General features: G+C 48.0%; 1 protein-coding gene across 2 annotated transcripts in view; it reads left to right on the forward strand.

The window, feature by feature from the left end:
• Positions 1 to 6,919, forward strand: part of grm7 (glutamate metabotropic receptor 7) — a 139,564-nt gene extending 132,645 nt beyond the window's left edge. Inside the window, exons 9-10 of one of the 2 annotated variants that reach the window (XM_084034325.1) lie at positions 3,144 to 3,390; positions 6,649 to 6,919. In XM_084034325.1, the coding sequence (XP_083890451.1) occupies positions 3,144 to 3,390; positions 6,649 to 6,698 (297 nt within the window). In that variant the 3' untranslated portion in view covers positions 6,699 to 6,919. Of the gene's footprint in view, positions 1 to 3,143; positions 3,391 to 4,778; positions 4,799 to 6,648 lie in introns of those variants that run through there. The other variant, XM_084034326.1, reaches the window with a different exon arrangement.
• The last annotated feature ends 14,146 nt before the right edge of the window (positions 6,920 to 21,065 follow it).

Here is a 21,065-nt window from a genome sequence, read left to right on the forward strand (position 1 = left end):
GAGACATAAAGACACGAGACGTAAAGACACAAGACGTAAAGACACGAGACGTAAAGGCACGAGACGTAAAGGCACGTGGCATAAAGACACAAGACGTAAAGATGCGAGGCATAAAGACACGAGACGTAAAGACATGAGGTGTAAAGACACGAGAAGTAAAGACACGAGGCGTAAAGACACGAAACATAAAGACACGAGACGTAAAGACATGAGGTGTAAAGACACGAGAAGTAAAGACACGAGGCGTAAAGACACGAAACATAAAGAGACAAGACGTAAAGACACGAGACGTAAAGATGCGAGGCATAAAGACACGAGAAGTAAAGACACGAGACATAAAGACACGAGACGTAAAGACACAAGACGTAAAGACACGAGACGTAAAGGCACGAGACGTAAAGGCACGTGGCATAAAGACACAAGACGTAAAGATGCGAGGCATAAAGACACGAGACGTAAAGACATGAGGTGTAAAGACACAAGAAGTAAAGACACGAGGCGTAAAGACACGAAACATAAAGACACGAGACGTAAAGACATGAGGTGTAAAGACACGAGAAGTAAAGACACGAGGCGTAAAGACACGAAACATAAAGACACAAGACGTAAAGACACGAGACGTAAAGATGCGAGGCATAAAGACACGAGAAGTAAAGACACGAGACATAAAGACATGAGACGTAAAGACACGAGGCGTAAAGACACGAGACATTAAGACATGAGACGTAAAGACACGAGACGTAAAGGCACGTGGCATAAAGACACGAGACGTAAAGATGCGAGGCATAAAGACACGAGACGTTAAGACATGAGGTGTAAAGACACGAGACGTAAAGACACGAGACGTAAAGACACGAAACATAAAGACACAAGACGTAAAGACACAAGACATAAAGACACTAGACGTAAAGACACGAGACGTAAAGACACGAGGCGTAAAGACACGAGGCGTAAAGACACAAGACGTAAAGACACGAGACGTAAAGATGCGAGGCATAAAGACACGAGAAGTAAAGACAGGAGACATAAAGACATGAGACGTAAAGACACGAGGCGTAAAGACACGAGACATAAAGACATGAGACGTAAAGACACGAGACGTAAAGGCACGTGGCATAAAGACACGAGACGTAAAGATGCGAGGCATAAAGACACGAGACGTTAAGACATGAGGTGTAAAGACACGAGACGTAAAGACACGAGACGTAAAGACACGAAACATAAAGACACAAGACGTAAAGACACAAGACATAAAGACACGAGACGTAAAGACACGAGACGTAAAGACACGAGGCGTAAAGACACGAGACGTAAAGACACGAGACGTAAAGACAAGAGAAGTAAAGACACAAGGCGTAAAGACACGAGACATAAAGACACGAGTTGTCAGCGCTTCATGAATAAATCAGAAGGACTCGTTTCCCCGGAGACTCGTGTGTCAGACGCCAACGCCAAGGTCAAACTGCCATTCAGCATCCAACCGCCACCGGCAACATGATTTAACTGTTTTAAAGTGGAGATAACTCTGGAGACTCTAGGGAGGAGGAGGAGGGGGAGGATGAGGGAGGAGGAGGAGGGGGACGATGAGGGAGGAGGACGGAGCGGAGGGAGGAAGAGGAGGGGAGGGGGAGGAGGAGGGAGGAGGAGGGAGGAGGAGGCGGTCAGAGGGGAGGACAATATTTGCAATGCTAATATCATTTTCTTCATGCAACATGCATTTTATTGCCTCCATTAATGTTTGTGTTCCCACCTGTCTCTGCTCGCTTGTCTTCACCTCTTATTTATAGTCTTCATCCTCCAAGCAGCACCCGTCTCTCCACCCATCTCTCCATCCGTCTCTCCACCCATCTCTCCACCCGTCTCTATACCCGTCTCTCCACCCATCTCCGCTGCCTTCACTGCTGCTGTAGTAAGTGTAACCCAGACGAAGAATCTCTAGTTAGTTTCTTCAACGTTGACCTCCCTGGTTCTTCACTGCCTCTTTGTGAGCCTTTACATTTACATGTGCAGTAAACACACCTCACAACTGACCATCACAGACAGAACATATAGAAAATACAACCAAATACACACCATAACGGAAAATACAACTAAATACAGAAAATACAGGTTGTATTTTTTTGTATTTGACCTTTCTCTGGTTTTGTGAAGCTGCCGTCTGTGGTGCGTTCAGGGCCACACAGTCGTGTTGGACTGTGCTGTGGTGCGTTCAGGGCCACACGGCCATGCTGGACTGTGCTGTGGTGCGTTCAGGGCCACACAGCCGTGCTGTGAAACAAAGGTGCAGCTGCTCTGTGATTCGAGCTTATATTTAATATCGTTGGCGAGTCAGAAACATGACCTTTGTGTGTCGGTCTCAGCTGTGCAGCAGCAAATCATAAATCACCCAGTTGTTCCTGCAGACCCAGACCCAGTCTGGAGTCCCGGACCTGACCTTGTGCTGCTGCTGGTCCATGGAAACATGGAGATGGGCACTAGGACTGTGACTACATGCTGGACCACATGCTGGACCAAATGCTGGACCACATGTTGGACCACATGTTGGACCACATGCTGGACCACATGCTGGACCACATGCTGGACCACATGCTGGATCACATGCTGGACCACATGCTGGTTTTAGTTCTCAGAGATGAAGGGACTTTGAAGTAAAGAATAAATCTGAGTCGTCTTCAAGTTAACATTCTCCTATAATTAATTGTGGACGTGAACCTGATGATGATGATGAAGAATACTCCTCTCTTATTTACTCACAGTAATAAACTGAGCTGCCCCCCCCCCCATCAGACACCCCCCCTCTAACAGACATCCTCCCCCTCCCATCTCTACCTTCTCCCCCCTCATCCATCTCTCTTCACTCTCCAACATAGTTTTTTATCCTGAACGCCGCCGACTGACATCGTCATCAATCTTCTGCTGCTTTTCAAGAGTCTTACAACGTTCCAACCTCTCTCTCCCTCCCTCTCTCCCCCTCTCTCCCCCCTCTCCACTTCCTTCCTGTTCTGATGGCGGTAGATGTGGGAAGTTGATATTAGTGGCGTCTCATCAGGAGGAACTATACATGATTTCCGTATGTGAACAGGAAGCTGCACGTATCCCATGTGGTCGCCATAGCAACATGTGTGTTGTGTCCTCCCTCGCAGCTGTACATCCAGACGACCACGCTGACCATCTCCATGAACCTGAGTGCGTCCGTGGCCCTCGGCATGCTCTACATGCCCAAAGTCTACGTCATCCTCCTCCACCCGGAGCTCAACGTGCAGAAGAGGAAGCGCTCCTTCAAGGCCGTCGCCACCGCCGCCACCATGTCGTCCCGCCTCTCCCACAAGGCCGGCGACCGGCCCAACGGCGAGGCCAAGACAGAGCTCTGTGAGAACGTCAACCCCAACAGTAAGTCCAGGTCCTTACTATCACAGGGAGACATGTAGAGACAGACAGGTAACCAGTCTATCACAGGGAGACATGTAGAGACAGACAGGTAACCAGTCTATCACAGGGCCGACATGTAGAGACAGACAGGTAACCAGTCTTTCACAGGGAGAAATGTAGAGACAGACAGGTAACCAGTCTATCACAGGGAGACATGTAGAGACAGACAGGTAACCAGTCTATCACAGGGCTGACATGTAGAGACAGACAGGTAACCAGTCTATCACAGGGAGACATATAGAGACAGACAGGTAACCAGTCTATCACAGGGAGACATGTAGAGACAGACAGGTAACCAGTCTATCACAGGGAGACATGTAGAGACAGACAGGTAACCAGTCTATCACAGGGAGACATGTAGAGACAGACAGGTAACCAGTCTATCACAGGGCTGACATGTAGAGACAGACAGGTAACCAGTCTATCACAGGGCCGACATGTAGAGACAGACAGGTAACCAGTCTATCACAGGGAGACATGTAGAGACAGACAGGTAACCAGTCTATCACAGGGAGACATGTAGAGACAGACAGGTAACCAGTCTATCACAGGGCTGACATGTAGAGACAGACAGGTAACCAGTCTATCACAGGGCCGACATGTAGAGACAGACAGGTAATCACAGGGAGACATGTAGAGACAGACAGGTAACCAGTCTATCACAGGGAGACATGTAGAGACAGACAGGTAACCAGTCTATCACAGGGAGACATATAGAGACAGACAGGTAACCAGTCTATCACAGGGCCAACATGTAGAGACAGACAGGTAACCAGTCTATCTATCACAGGGAGCGAGACAGACAGGTCCCCATCCTGCATGTCTTTGGACTGTGGGAGGAAGCCGTAGAACCCGGAGAGAACCCACGCTTACACGGGGAGAACATGCAAACTCCACACAGAAGGAACCTGGGCCGACCTGGGAATCGAACCCGGGACCCTCTCGCTGTGAGGCGAGAGTGCTACCCACTACACCACCGTGCAGCCCAATAATAATAACAATAATAATAATAGTAATAATAATAATAATAACAATAATAATAGTAATAATAATAATAATAATAATAATAATAATAACAACAATAATAATAGTAATAGTAATAATAATAATAATAATAACAATAATAATAATAATAATAGTAATAATAATAATAATAATAGTAATAATAATAATAATAATAACAATAATAATAGTAATAGTAATAATAATAATAATAATAATAATAGTAATAGTAATAATAATAATAATAATAATAATGGAATGTTCCCAGGAATAAATCAGTGCTCAGGTTGAAATTAGGCGGCGTGTCATCGACTACGATTCACCAAATCCTGTTTTTCTCCCGACAGGCTAATTTCATAAATTATACGAGGTAAGAGAATATTAATCTACTTCTGCTTCGCTGTCCCGACCCCGATCCATCTCTCTTCTTCTGGGGGGGGGTTACATGCTTCAATTTATTTGCCCATCAGCCTCTGTCTGAAATGCCCCTCCCTCCCAAAAAGCCCAGTCTGCTCTGATTGGTCAGCATGTTGATCAGAAAGAAGGTGTAACATTTCACAGCAGAACAGATTTCAGAATAAAAGACGACGTGAATCAACTTAACACGAGGTTTAATATTGAAACGAAATTATATGATGACATATATTATTATTATAATAATATATGTCATCATATATCATTATAATATATTATATGATGACATATTGTAATAATATATTATTATAATATTACATGATGAGATATCATATTTACTCAAACATAGTTTTTTTATTCAATGAGCCAGTGTGTTGGGTTTCCTGGTGTGTTTCACTGGTCAGTCGGCCGACGGTAGAGGGGGGGCGGGAGCAGGACCAGACCAGGAACAGAGCAGAATCAGACCAGGACCAGAGCAGAACCAGAGCAGGACCAGACCAGAACAGACCAGGACCAGAGCAGAACCAGACCAGGAGCAGACCAGGACCAGAGCAGGACCGGCAGACTGAGACAGCTGCAGGGGGAGACAGGGAGGGGTCACATGACGCCTCGTCTACCTGCTCATTTAACATCTGACGGCCTCATTTTCTTATCGCCATAGCGACCAGCACGAGTCGACCTTGAAATTCTCTTTGGTGGAACGAAACGATACGTGATGTGTATCTGGTCTGAGAGGATCTGGTCCCCGTATGTGATGTTTATCTGGTCTGAGAGGATCTGGTCCCCGTATGTGATGTTTATCTGGTCTGAGAGGATCTGGTCCCCGTATGTGATGTTTATCTGGTCTCAGAGGATCTGGGCCCCCGTGTGTGATGTTTATCTGGTCTGAGAGGATCTGGTCCCCGTATGTGATGTTTATCTGGTCTGAGAGGATCTGGTCCCCGTATGTGATGTTTATCTGGTCTGAGAGGATCTGGGCCCCGTATGTGTATCTGGTCTGAGAGGATCTGGTCCCCGTATGTGATGTTTATCTGGTCTGAGAGGATCTGGTCCCCGTATGTGATGTTTATCTGGTCTGAGAGGATCTGGTCCCCGTATGTGATGTTTATCTGGTCTGAGAGGATCTGGTCCCCGTATGTGATGTTTATCTGGTCTGAGAGGATCTGGGCCCCCGTGTGTGATGTTTATCTGGTCTGACAGGTCTGAGAGGATCTGGTCCCCGAATGTGGACTCGGTGAACCGGTTTCTATGATACACTGTCAGGTCTACTTGGCTGCTGAAGGATCCATCAGAAGAACTCAGGATGAAGTCTTGTTTGTGACTTTAAAGAGGAACTCTGTGTGTTGGTAACTGTAGTCCGTTCCTCTGCCTGCAGTGCCTACATGTCCCAGCATGCATTGTGCCGTTCACTTAAACTTCTGCAGGTCAGAAAATGAAATTCTCCAAATACCGTTAAAACATACTGTCTATTGGTTTCCTGGCAAAAACACTGAACGTCACCATGACAACGTCATCATGACAACGTCACCATGACAACGTCACCATGACAACGTCACCATGACAACGTTCATACAGACAGTCTGTGATTGGCTGAGAGTGTTTTAATGAATCAGCAAACTCTCGGTTTATATCATCAACCAAAGAGAATTTCAGCAAAATATCATTTTAGGTTTGTTTGTTGTTGTTTTCTTCATCTGCTGCAGATGCTTTTGCTTCTCAAACCTCCATTATGATTATAATAATAATAATAATAATAATCAGAAGCTCCGGGGGGACGACGCTCACCGCTGCTTTGTGTTTCAGGTCCAGCAGCGAAGAAGAAGTACGTGAGCTACAACGAGCTTGTGATCTGACGGCGTCGCAGTGAGACGGTTCTGTGTGAGAGAGAGACAGGTGACCTGTCTCCTGCCCTGCTGGCTCCAGACACAATGACAGACAGACCTTTTTTTAGTTGTTGTTTCGTTCTTTGGTCTCGTGTGCTTCGTGGCCCGCCACGGACTTACTGACGCAAAGCATTGTGGGACATTCCCGTGGATAGACTTTTGGGGGGCCACACACACACACACACACACACACACACACACACACACACACACACAGACGAGAAGCGATGAAGCGATGTAAAAAACTGAAAAGAAGAGAATCCGTCGGTGTGAGGCGAGGCTCTCCTGAGAACAAACATGGCGGACGTCTTGCAGCCTCGTGAGGGCGGGGCTTCACGCTCTCTCCGTCACTGATGTCAAACGAAGCCGCCTTCTTGGCCCGGCGGCCTTTTCTCCGGAGCCCCGCCCCCTTCCTCTTTGACTGTCCTTCCACTCTGCTTGCCCCCGTCCTCTGGGTCTTTCTGTGTTACGTTTCTCTCGGTTTAAATGTGACGATGTTATGAGCTTCAGTTCTTCTTGGATGCACTCGTTTTTTTTTATTAAAGTCATTTTTTCTCCGAGGTCCGGAGGGCTTCGGCTCAAAGCTGGAATCTGATTGTTTCCACTAAAACCTCCGTAAAGACTTGAAAACTGGTTTACTGATCCACTTCTCTGACGGGATCCTGATCCTACAGGATCCAGTTTAACATTGAAGGGTTCATGGTCTCCATTGAAAGAATGCTGAGTCATGATGTTTGCAGCGTTGCCGTGGAAACCAGGAAATGATTCTCAGGCCGTTTGCATCTTTTCTACGGTATCTAAGCAGATCTGAGGACTTTAATTTCACGTTACCGTTGAATCTGAAAACTTCCTGTTCCGACCTGGGGTGTACGACGCGTTAAAGCAGCATGACCCTTGACCTTTGATGCAGATTGTAGCTGAAACAGGAAGCTGAGAATCAGGAATGTGTGGCTTTGTAGGTGTTACTTTTATAAATGTTGTCTTGCCATCAGCTGCGACGGCCGTTTGTAAAGTGCTTCTGTGTTGCTGGGTTTAATTTTAACGTTCTTTTTTTCGGTAAAGTTTCGTCGCAGGGAAACGTGCGTGTACTTAAAGGTAACTTCCTGTAGCCCTCGTCCTCATCATCTGTGTCACAAACCACCACACTCCCTGTTGTTCTTGCGACGCCTGCATGCACCCATATCTTCACCTCCCCTTCCCTCCCCTGGGGGGCGGGACCTCCAAGTCTGAATCCCACGTTAGCTGAACTCTGAGGTTGGCAGCCATGTTTTCAGTGGCTTTAACATCACAGATTAAACCTGTAGACCAGATCACGTCCGAACTCGTAGAGTTCTCTTAGTTACGTGACCCGGAACAAGATCTGAAGGAGTCCGCTTTTTTCCAGAATCGTAATGAATCCGAGCTCTGCGACGGCGTATTCGGGCCACTGAAGCGAGAGGGGGGCAATATTACGAGACAAATAGTTTGCAATATTTCCCATGAATGAACATGTATGTTTGTAATGAATTGTCCCAAGGTGTGACGACGCCTCGTTATGATCCTTAGGGTGATGATGATTGCTTTTATTCATATGAGGCCATGTTGTCTTCTTATGGTGTTTATTGATCGGGGCGGTTGGGCTAACATGCTAGCTTTCACTTGCTATCATAGCAACGACAAACATCCGGTGTTAGCGGAACCAAGCAGATATGCCACTTTATAAATATATATAGGTGATATAAAAGAAGTGGTGAAGTGAAAGCTACCGCTAGCATGTTAGCCCAACTGCCCCGATCAATAAACACCGTAAGAAGACAACATGGCCTCATAGAAATTAAAGCAACAATAAGCATCAAGTATTACCCCCTCTCTCGGCTCCGTTTTTTCTTCTTGTTTTCCTGCAGTGGCCCTACATGTCGTCGTAGAGCTGCGAGCTTTTCAAGTTGAGCGAAACCTCGGATATTTACTTTACGAAGGTTTCGTCTTCGTCGTCCGATGTGGTGAAAATCAGATTCCTCAGCCGGCTGCCGATGCAAAGCCCCCAAAAAAAGTCCAAATAAAAAAAACGTCTATATGTGTGACCTGTTTGACCTGTCTGTGGTCCCATGATGACATCATCCCCATCCCGACATGTGTTCCTGCTCCACACACACTCCGGTGTTTAGGTGTACGATGGCGACCCATAACTGTGTTTGTAGCCGAACCCTCCAGAATCCGCTTGGGTCCGGATCCAGCTGGACTACCCGGTGGTTTCTGACTGCTGATATGACAGAAGGTATTGATGTCATTGAGGTTGTCAATGCATGCCTGATATGTTTGATGTTGAATCTGAGAAAAAAACACGTTGAATAATGAAACCCTGACATCAGCGTTGGTTCCAGCCGTGTACTGTTTCTTTAAATCTCCGTTTCTTTACGACATGATTCTTTGTCACACGGCAGAAGATGGCTTTGATTGGTTTCTATTTTTCCTTGAAATGACGGGAAAAGGAGAAAAAAAGATGAATATATATTTAAAAAAGAAAATCCTTGTTAAAAAAGGAAGCATGTATGTTTTCTACTGTTTGTACTCGGTATCTTCTTCATGTTGCCCTCGCTGCTTCTGTGCCAATGTTGTGGGAGAGATTTACATTCGGCCACTCATGCAACTATTCTGTGGTGTCGTCCAAGAATGTATCAACATGAAATAAAAAATAAACATTTGGTTATTTTTTATATATATTCTCCCTCTACAATTTCTTTGAGTTCTTCCACTGAGAACGATGAAACCAGAGAACGTGGAGGAACCGATCGACGCCGCTGGATCCCCACTCGTATTCACTGAACATCGTCAATAAAACAAAAACCTTCTGATCCCGAATCTGCAGCACAAATAACTCAACAGGGTTTTCCACATTCACGCTGATCTCAGAACAGCCTTCACATTGATATGAGCTGAGAGCACGGGGCCGTCTGATTGGTCCTCACGCCGCCCGTCTGTGGACAAAGACGAGCATTTTACTCTCTAAACAACAAGATGGTTGTTAGATAACGTGTTTGTCTGGAAGTTACAACATAATAATAATAACTGTATTTCTACAGCACCTTTAAAACAGCAGCAGCAGAGCAGGAGAAACCATACGGAGAGTTTAAGAGTTAGGATGAGGTAAGAGACCGTAGAAACGCAATCCAATATAAATCCAACTCAGATTAAAAGTTAGAAATGCAAAAGTTAAAAAAGGCAACATCACATAAAAGCAAGTCGAAAAGTGTGTTTAAGAAGTGATTAAAAGGCCACCCGGGTCCTGGGTGAAAGTCCTGTGTGTGTTTAAGAAGTGATTAAAAGGCCAGTGACCCGGGTCCTGGGTGAAAGTCCTGTGTGTGTTTAAGAAGTGATTAAAAGGCCAGTGACCCGGGTCCTGGGTGAAAGTCCTGTGTGTGTTTAAGAAGTGATTAAAAGGCCAGTGACCCGGGTCCTGGGTGAAAGTCCTGTGTGTGTTTAAGAAGTGATTAAAAGGCCAGTGACCCGGGTCCTGGGTGAAAGTCCTGTGTGTGTTTAAGAAGTGATTAAAAGGCCAGTGACCCGGGTCCTGGGTGAAAGTCCTGTGTGCGTTTAAGAAGTAATTAAAAGGCCAGTGACCTGGGTCCTGGGTGAAAGTCCTGTGTGCGTTTAAGAAGTGATTAAAAGGCCAGTGACCCGGGTCCTGGGTGAAAGTCCTGTGTGTGTGAGCCGTTGATGTGAATACGCTACGAGGACATTTGGAACTTCTTCTTCTGTGATGTCACGACGACTCCGAACCTTTCCTCCAGTCGTTCAGAAGCTTCGACGTGTGATTTATTGGCTCGCTGGCTAACGCAGCACATCGCTACACGCCACCTGACTTCCTGTTTCCCAGCGGGCCGTGAGGCAGACGGAGAAGGAATGTTGGGTTGAGCTCAGGTTGCTGAACTCTGAAGAGAACTGCGGTTGCTTCAAAGGTCATCCTGTTGCTCTCCGACGGGGAAACGTTGCTGTTGTTTGGAGATCTTTACCATTTAAATCTCTAAAATCCTGCTGACCAAGCAGAACTGTGATGATGCAACACAACGAGGATGCTTCTTCATCAGAATTAGTTTGTTTCTAATCAATAAGTTCTCTTATTAATAATCTGGCACATTGATTCTTGTTTGCATCCACATGATGATTTCCTGTAGATCTTCCCCCTGATTAACATTTCCATACTTTGATCCTCAGTTTGTTCCCAGCCTTTCCTCTCCGTTATGGTGTGAACCATGGTGTGTAGCGGCAGCGGCGGCAGAGGAGGAGCTGAGTCAGCATGTTTAGCGGCGGCGGCGGTGACGGAGGAGCTGAGTCAGCATGTTTAGCGGCGGTGGCGTTATCAGAGATGCTGCTGCTGGTATCTCTGCTCTCCCAGTTCCACTAATTGGTTTGGCAGCGACTAATCTGATTGGACACTGAAGGTTGGTTATGTGAATGCACACAGAGGCGGCTCGGAGACGGAGGGGACCATTATTTCAGACGGGGGGGGGGGGGGGGGGGGGGCACTCATTATACAGCGAGTGGGAGACATGAAGAAGAAGTGACTTCATGTAAAGACTTCATGGATCCTTCTGGAAATGTTCTTTTATACATAATGTGTTCTGTTATATTAATGTTTCTCACTTTACACGCTCATGGAAACATGGCTTCTTCCTTCTCCTCCTCTTCTTCCTCCTTGCCTCCTTCTTCTCCTCCTCCTCTTCTTCCTCCTCCTCCTCCTCCTTGCCTCCTCCTCCTCCTCCCCCGTCTGTCCTACTCCTCCTCCTCCACCCCCACCCGTCCTACTCCTCCTTGCCTCCTCCTCCTCTTCCCCTGCCCGTCCTACTCCTCCTCCTCCTCCCCCGCCTGTCCTACTCCTCCTCCTCTTCCACTGCCTGTCCTACTTCTCCTCCTCCTCCCCCGCCTGTCCTACTCCTCCTCCTCTTCCCCTGCCCGTCCTACTCCTCCTCCTCCTCCCCCGCCTGTCCTACTCCTCCTCCTCTTCCCCTGCCCGTCCTACTCCTCCTCCTCCTCCCCCGCCTGTCCTACTCCTCCTCCTCCTCCCCCGCCTGTCCTACTCCTCCTCCTCTTCCCCTGCCCGTCCTACTCCTCCTCCTCCCCCGCCTGTCCTACTCCTCCTCCTCCTCCCCCGCCTGTCCTACTCCTCCTCCTCTTCCCCTGCCCGTCCTACTCCTCCTCCTCCTCCCCCGCCTGCCCTACTCCTCCTCCTCTTCCCCTGCCCGTCCTACTACTCCTCCTCTTCCCCTGCCTGTCCTACTTCTCCTCCTCCTCCCCCGCCTGTCCTACTCCTCCTCCTCCTCCCCCGCCTGCCCTACACCTCCTCCTCTTCCCCTGCCCGTCCTACTCCTCCTCCTCCTCCCCCGCCTGTCCTACTCCTCCTCCTCTTCCCCTGCCCGTCCTACTCCTCCTCCTCCTCCCCCGCCTGCCCTACTCCTCCTCCTCTTCCCCTGCCCGTCCTACTCCTCCTCCTCTTCCCCTGCCCGTCCTACTCCTCCTCCTCCTCCTCCTCCTCCTCCCCCGCCTGTCCTACTCCTCCTCCTCTTCCCCTGCCCGTCCTACTCCTCCTCCTCCTCCTTTTCTCACTTCTCTTAGTTTTTAAAGTCAGTCAGCACTTGGCAAAGTAATCAGCGAGTGCTTTGTATCGATCAACAACTCTCAGTGGATATGGCTCTCTGGGTTCTGGCGGGGAGGTGGAGGAGGAGGAGGCGAGGAGGAGGAAGAAGAGGAGGAGGCAAAGAGGAGGAGGAGGAAGAGGAGGACGAGGTTTGGTGATTTGGGGAGCCGGACCATCAGTTAGCGATTAGCTGTAGCAACTAGCATTCAGCTAGCAGCAACCGGAGTGCAGGGAGTCCCAGCGGGCTGTGGCCATGGCAACAGAGAGTCCGTGGACCGGGATCAGACCCCGGCACTTTTCTTTCTGTACAGTCGGCCATGGAGGGGACGCTGCCCCCTGCTGGTCTGGCCAGATGTTACACATGGACCATATAAAGGAGGTGTTAAAATATTCATAATGGGAGTAAAACTCTGCGTCTGAACCAGGAAGTAAAGATGAAATATGAGGGAAAGGTTGAAACGCTGTCACAAACACTCACAGATTAAACTGTAAATCCGTGATTTCCTTGTACCTTGAACTCGGCAGACGTCCGGCCAGATTATCTCCCGTCTGACAGACTCCCGATAATGACAAACATTCCAGTGTCTGAACGTGGAGTTGGAGATAACGGCCTCGTGGCGAGGCAATTAAACCGGCGTGAATGGAAATGAGCGTTTATCTGGGCGAGGCATCGAGGTGGCGACTGACGCAGGACATCGGAGGGACACGAGTCGGGCTCTGACAATAAACAGCTGCGTGGACGACGTGGAAGTCGGCTCGCCGCCATCAGCGTCTTCACACTTGATGAGCTCCTCGCCGCTATCGCCGGGAGATAGCGGGAGTCAATGGAGAGCAATTTAATACGTCCAGAGCAAAGCAAGTTATTAACCCGCTGACAGGAGTGTGTCTCTCTCTCTGTCTGTCTCTCTCTCTCTCTCTCTCTGTGTTCTGGGAAGAGGAAGTGAAAGAGAGAGACAGCAGCACTTTAAGCTGTCGTTTTCCTTTTTAAATGCTCGACTGGAAGACTGAGAGGAAATGAACGAGTAAAAGAGTGAGAGGAAATGAAAGAGTAAAAGAGTGAGAGGAAGTAAACGAGTAAAAGAGTGAGAGGAAATGAAAGAGTAAAAGAGTGAGAGGAAATGAAAGAGTAAAAGAGTGAGAGGAAATAAACGAGTAAAAGAGTGAGAGGAAATGAAAGAGTAAAAGAGTGAGAGGAAATAAACGAGTAAAAGAGTGAGAGGGAATGAACGAGTAAAAGAGTGAGAGGAAATTAACGAGTAAAAGAGTGAGAGGGAATGAACGAGTAAAAGAGTGAGAGGAAATAAACGAGTAAAAGAGTGAGAGGGAATGAACGAGTAAAAGAGTGAGAGGAAATGAAAGAGTAAAAGAGTGAGAGGAAATAAACAAGTAAAAGAGTGAGAGGAAATAAACGAGTAAAAGAGTGAGAGGAAATGAAAGAGTAAAAGAGTGAGAGGAAATGAAAGAGTAAAAGAGTGAGAGGAAATGAAAGAGTAAAAGAGTGAGAGGAAATGAAAGAGTAAAAGAGTGAGAGGAAATGAACGAGTAAAAGAGTGAGAGGAAATGAACGAGTAAAAGAGTGAGAGGGAATGAACGAGTAAAAGAGTGAGAGGAAATAAACGAGTAAAAGAGTGAGAGGGAATGAACGAGTAAAAGAGTGAGAGGAAATAAACGAGTAAAAGAGTGAGAGGAAATGAAAGAGTAAAAGAGTGAGAGGAAATAAACGAGTAAAAGAGTGAGAGGAAATAAACAAGTTAAAGAGTGAGAGGAAATGAACGAGTAAAAGAGTGAGAGGAAATGAAAGAGTAAAAGAGTGAGAGGAAATAAACAAGTAAAAGAGTGAGAGGAAATAAACAAGTAAAAGAGTGAGAGGGAATGAACGAGTGAGAGGAAATAAATGAGTAAAAGAGTGAGAGGGAATGAAAGCTTCCCGGGGAGACGGCAGCAGCATGATGACCTTCAGACGACTTTGTCGGGTCGTTGAGGTCATCGAGGTTTATCCAGAGAAGTTTAGGAACGATTTTAAAGAACTCAAACAAGAAGGTTCAAACTAAACGGAGGGACGAGAAGAACACTTCCTGTGGATGTGGGGCGTTAACGTGGGGCGTGGGGTGTGGAAGGCTGGTGGACGGTCTGACAGCTGATCTGCTTTCCTTTGTTGACCTCATTAGTGTTAATGGCTTACAGGTGTTATGGAAATATCAGACAGCTGCTCTGCTGCTGAGTCAGACCAGACACCAGAGTCCTGGTCCGGAGCTCAGCAGGGGAGGGGGGGCACCTGAGACCGGATCCCCCAATAGATAATCATTGGCTCTGGTGTCCATGAAGACGATTCTCTCTCTGCAGCGCCACCCCGACCAACAAACTCATCACGTTTCCATGGAAACGGAGTCCTCTCTGAACCAAACAGTCTCCGTTTCAAACTGTTTGCAACATGTTGTTAACCAACAAACAACATGAAGACCTCCTTCTGACGAGGAACGCTGTTCCATGAGAGCAAACGTCCACGACAACATATGTTTCCGTGGAAACGTAACTCACAATGTAGTTTTGTTGTGTGTGAATGTTGTTTTTCAGAGATGGTTTGTGTTACAAATGAGACGTTATCTGTTTATAAGTTTTGGTTTGTGTTTTGGGAGAACGAGGATCACCGGTCACGAAGAGGGCGAGTTCGACCGTCAGCCGGCCTCAACGAACCACGCAGGTCCGCCTTAAAAGTAGAAATGTGAAATCAGCCTTTCACATCAACATACCTTTAGACATGATTTAAAGGGACAGTGTGGAGGGTTTGCAGATCGTTAACACCTCCCTCATCCAGTCCAAGACGGATGTAACGTGAGCCGCCAAGCCTATGTCATGGTGACGTCATGGTACCACAAAAGAACATGCTTATTGTTGCTAGTTGCTCAGCATCAGACTCAGTCAGGCGTCGCCCCCCTGACTGACCCCCCCAACCTCCCAGACCCAAACAGAGCCGGAGTCCCATTAAAGCCCCCCCTTGTTGTTTGCTGTTTTGTTGTTTTGTTCTTTGGTTGTTTGGTAGTTTTGTAGTTTGGTTGTTTGGTAGTTTTGTAGTTTGGTTATTTTGTACTTTGGTTGTTTGGTAGTTTTGTAGTTTGGTTATTTTGTACTTTGGTTGTTTGGTAGTTTTGCTGCAGCGTTGCAGTAAAATCCTCCACACTACATCTTCCCACCAACCAGGCCAGCCGACCCGTCTCACCCCGGCTCTGGTTGGTTGTGGTTGTTATGAACATGAGGATCGACGTCCCCGCCCGGCGAGGTGCATCCAGCCCGCCGCCGGCCGCCGCCCCCTCATCCATCCTGCTTCCTGCTGCTGCACACATCATCTGTTTTGGGCTGGTGGCTCGTACATCACTGTGGCGGGCAGAGAAAAGCTCTTTAAGTTGCATAAACACAATGTCGCCGGCCCTCGGCAGCTGCTGATGGATGAGGACCACACACAGACCCGAGAGCCGGGATCCTCCACCGGACCAATCCACTGTCACCGTGATGATGACACAAACAACTCAGTGTGGGGGACTTCTTTCTATCTTTCTATCTTTCTATCGATCTATCGATCTATCGATCTATCGATCTATCGATCGACCGGTCTTTTCAATTTAAATGTTTCTTACTGTGAGATCATTGAATTTCATCTTTTATTCTCAGAGAAAATAACATCACTTAGATAAACAGAGACACTATGAGTCCATTTGAAGGCGTCTCCTAGAAATTGCGTTTATATTCGACCAATTTAAAACAACAAATAGAAAAAAAACATAATGATGCTGAAAGTATTAGTGAAATATTGACTGACAACTTATTTAATTTGTTTTCCACCAAAATATCAGAAATATACTTCGGAATGATTTCAACTTTGTATTGTTGCGTTCAAATACTCGCAACTTTGTTAAGGAAATCTGGTGGTCTGGACTCAGGATGTGAACCTGGTCTCTGGTCTCTGGAGGTCTGGACTCGTCATTCAAACATCTCCTCTGAACATTTGAAGGTCTTCACCACAACATCAGAACTACATGGACATAATGCAAATACATACAAATATCAGAGTCGTCTAAGTGCTGAGAACCCGCCTCGCGACAAACCTCTAATTGTACATTATGCAGAAGGATTATTTACATAATGAATGATCAATTAAATTAAAATGGATTCACTTGTCACTAAATGGATTCAAAGGCTTCATTAATGAGGCTTTAACAGCTAAATAAGCAACACACTCTCACCCCCGACTACACCAGGGATCGGCAGCCTCTAACCACGGCCTCGTTACACAACCTCGTTACACAGCCTTGTTACAGGACCTCGTTACACAACCTTGTTACTGGACCTTGTCGTACGACCTCGTTACACAACCTCGTTACAGGACCTTGTCATACGACCTCGTTACACAACCTCGTCAAACGACCTCGTTACATCCATAGGGTTTCAAAATAAACTTCTGTCTTCACAGGAAGTCCGGTTCAGGCCACAAAAGTCATTAGTATGTCATGACGAGCGACTGAGGTACAGACTGTCAGGTGACTAGTGAGTCACTGAGTCAGGTGACAAGCGAGTGACCTGTGAATCTTCCTGCATGTCATTAAACCTTTGAACTCCAGCAGTGAAGCCGTTCCTCCTCTCACGCCGGCTGACAAACATCCTGAAAGTGTGACCTTCCACGTCCGAGTGACGGGTCGTCCCCTCGTGGTCCACATGTCCCCGGGGGCCAGATTCACCGCCACGTCCTCCTGAAGACAAGACTTTCAGAGTCAAGTACCCGTTCAGGGCAGACACTCATGTAAACATTCATAGGTCAGTAAGTATGTCACTGCTGTTTCTCTGCTGCTCTCTGGAGAAGCTGTGGTTACCATGACAACACCATCCCGGCTGGCGTGTGCTTTTGTAACGTGAGAGATTCTCACTCAGAGAGAGGATTCACAAAGCACTTTATTATCACGCTGTTAGTGTGAGTGTGGAGGTAAACAGTGATAAGGGAAGGATTAATGTCATTAAGATCCCTCACCAGGGCCCCACCATAGTCCCACCACGGTCCCACCATAGTGTCACCATAGTCCCACCACGGTCCCACTATAGTCTCACCACGGTCCCACCATAGTGTCACCACGGTCCCACCATAGTCTCACCACGGTCCCACCATAGTGTCACCACGGTCCCACCATAGTCTCACCACAGTCCCACCATAGTCCCACCACGGTCCCACCACGGTCCCACCATAGTGTCACCACGGTCCCACCATAGTCTCACCACGGTCCCACCATAGTCCCACCACGGTCCCACCATAGTCCCTCCACGGTCCCACCATATTGTCACCATAGTCTCAACACGGTCACACCATAGTCCCACCACGGTCCCACCATAGTGTCACCATAGTCCCACCACGGTCCCACCATAGTGTCACCATAGTCTCAACACGGTCACACCATAGTCCCACCACGGGCCCACCATAGTCCCACCACGGTCCCACCATAGTCCCACCACGGTCTCACCACGGCCCCACCATAGTCCCACCACGGTCCCACCATAGTGTCACCATAGTCCCACCACGGTCCCACTATAGTCTCACCACGGTCCCACCATAGTCTCACCACGGTCCCACCATAGTGTCACCACGGTCCCACCATAGTCTCACCACAGTCCCACCATAGTCCCACCACGGTCCCACCACGGTCCCACCATAGTGTCACCACGGTCCCACCATAGTCTCACCACGGTCCCACCATAGTCCCACCACGGTCCCACCATAGTCCCTCCACGGTCCCACCATAGTGTCACCATAGTCTCAACACGGTCACACCATAGTCCCACCATAGTCCCACCACGGTCCCACCATAGTGTCACCATAGTCCCACCACGGTCCCACCATAGTGTCACCATAGTCTCAACACGGTCACACCATAGTCCCACCACGGGCCCACCATAGTCCCACCACGGTCCCACCATAGTCCCACCACGGTCTCACCACGGTCCCACCATAGTCCCACCACGGTCTCACCACGGTCCCACCATAGTGTCACCATAGTCCCACCACGGTCCCACCATAGTCTCACCACGGTCCCACCATAGTCCCACCATAGTCCCACCACGGTCCCACCATAGTCCCACCATAGTCCCACCACGGTCCCACCATAGTCCCATCATAGTCCCACCACGGTCCCACCACGGTCCCACCATAGTGTCACCACGGTCCCACCATAGTCTCACCACGGTCCCACCATAGTCCCACCACGGTCCCACCATAGTCCCACCACGGTCCCACCACGGTCCCACCATAGTGTCACCATAGTCCCACCACGGTCCCACCATAGTCCCACCACGGTCCCACCATAGTCCCACCATAGTCCCACCACGGTCCCACCATAGTCCCACCACGGTCCCACCATAGTGTCACCATAGTCCCACCACGGTCCCACCATAGTGTCACCATAGTCCCACCACGGTCCCACCATAGTCTCACCACGGTCCCACCATAGTCCCACCATAGTCCCACCACGGTCCCACCATAGTCTCACCATAGTCCCACCACGGTCCCACCACGGTCCCACCACGGTCCCACCACGGTCCCACCATAGTGTCACCATAGTCCCACCACGGTCCCACCATAGTCCCACCACGGTCCCACCACGGTATTTTGTTCCTGAAGACTCTGAAGAGTCTTTGTTCACTCGGGTTTAAACTCAATCAGGCGTTTTGCCTGGAAGCTTCTGGTGTTTCAGCTTCGTCTCCCTCCAGTACAATTTCATGGTTGACAAAGTGTTGCATCTCCAGCTGAACACGTGTTTGCTGTCGCCTTCAGTGTTCCTGTCACTGATTTGTCATCACGAGGCTTTTATGTGCTGCCATTAAAACCTGCAGACAATCAGAGCGGAGCGACGGAGAATAACCCAGACCAGCGTGGAGATGAGACCCGCTCTGGTTAAACATGTTCCAGGTCAGCTGGGCTGCTGCTGCAGCTTCACGCTCCTCACAGCTCATCTACAAAGGCAAAGCGTCTTCGCAGCATCCTCCAAACTCAGACACAAGCACTTTCTTCTTCTGAAGTGGAAATGTGCTTCAAGGTTACACACATTTGTAGTTTTACTTTAACGGCGAGTAAAAGAGTTCAGAGGCAGCGACATGATTCCATTCATGTAGAAAAGTTTCACGAAGAAAACCAAGCACTTTTTTCTCGGAGTCGTCCATAAAGGTTATAGTGGAGGAGATCAGAAGGTTCACATCCACGATCGATCACCGTTTCATCCTCATCCTAGTTTGGTAATCATTATAATCATAACTTCAGAGACCCAAGGACGCTTCACACACAGACGGATAAACTTCACGTCTCCACTTCTGTGTCGTCTCTTCACCGTTGTCATCTTCATCACGAGGATTAAATGGACTTATGCTTGTGATGAAGACCCGGTGTTGTTTCCTGCAGCCGACTGGGAAGAAATCCGTATTTGTAATAGTTACATTTCTAATGGATGTTTGTGTTGGGCGGCGCTGCAAGCAGCTACTTCCTGTCTCTCGGGCGATTTGCATGAATGATCATCCTGAATACGTAGCGGTCTGGTCACGTTCAGGCTGCATGAATGAATTCAGGGTTCCACTGTAACGCTCCTCAAAGCTAAACATGCTGATCATTCATTAATATTCTTTGTCATACCTGCAAACTCCTCACCTTTCGGCGAAATTCACTGTTTTGTTTATAGATATCAGCATAGATATCAGCATCAGGAAGACTCTGGACTTGGTCTTCATTTCTGACATCTGACTGGACCTGGTCCTGGACATGATCCTGGACCTGGTCCTGGACTTGACTTGGACTCGTCAGATCAATGACCTTTTTATTACTTTATTACAAGATTTTCAATTGATTTTTCTGGATTCTCTTTTTTAGCCCAGAATGCTCTCTTCTTCTTCCTGCCCTTCCAGCTGTGCAGCGTGTTGAACTAAACCAAAACCTTGGTTTGTTCTGGACGCGTGGAAGTCGGCCAGAGTGATCTCTGTTACCTGTAGCTCTGAGGCCGGCATGTCAGACGGGAGGTCCTCCCCCTCCTGTTGTTTCCTTCATGTCTTATCTCCGGCTCGCTCGCGGCGGCTCGCCATCCGGCTTTGCTGTTAAAACCTTTAACAATTCCATACTAGGAGCTGGCTGCTGTTATCAGTGAGGCCCGCTGTGATCCAGACTATTCAGACCCAGATAGAGAACAAAGAGGCCGCGATAAATATATATACTATATATATATAGTATATATATATATATATACACACACACACAACATCTGACATTTACGAGAGTGGGTCACAGCCGGGAGACACCAGGGCCCCCCAAACCTGCAGCAACTAGACCTGGACTCAGATAAACCTGGCTCCTGCTGTCGGCCGAGAGGCGGCTCACACACAGTTTACTGAATCCATCTGATATGATGAAGCGCTGATGAAAGAATGATGGGGGGATTTTATCGGCCAATCAAATGCACATTTCAATTAATTTGATCGGCTTTCACGTCGGCGGCTTCATGTTTTATTGTTGTGAAGCTCTTAAAGTGAGAAGAAATGAGGCGATTCCCTTCAGTGGTGTTGATGATGATGATTGATGGCGTTTCCGTGGCGATGCTACGTGTGCAGGATACAGAAATCCATGTGCAGACTGGTGATGATGTCATCATGAAGGTCTGAGCTCACAGTTCACTCCGTGTGGTTCCTCCTCCTCCTCCTTCTTGTCCTCCTCA

Source organism: Eutrigla gurnardus (assembly GCF_963514095.1).
Source record: "Eutrigla gurnardus genome assembly, chromosome: 2".
Lineage (NCBI taxonomy): Eukaryota > Metazoa > Chordata > Actinopteri > Perciformes > Triglidae > Eutrigla > Eutrigla gurnardus.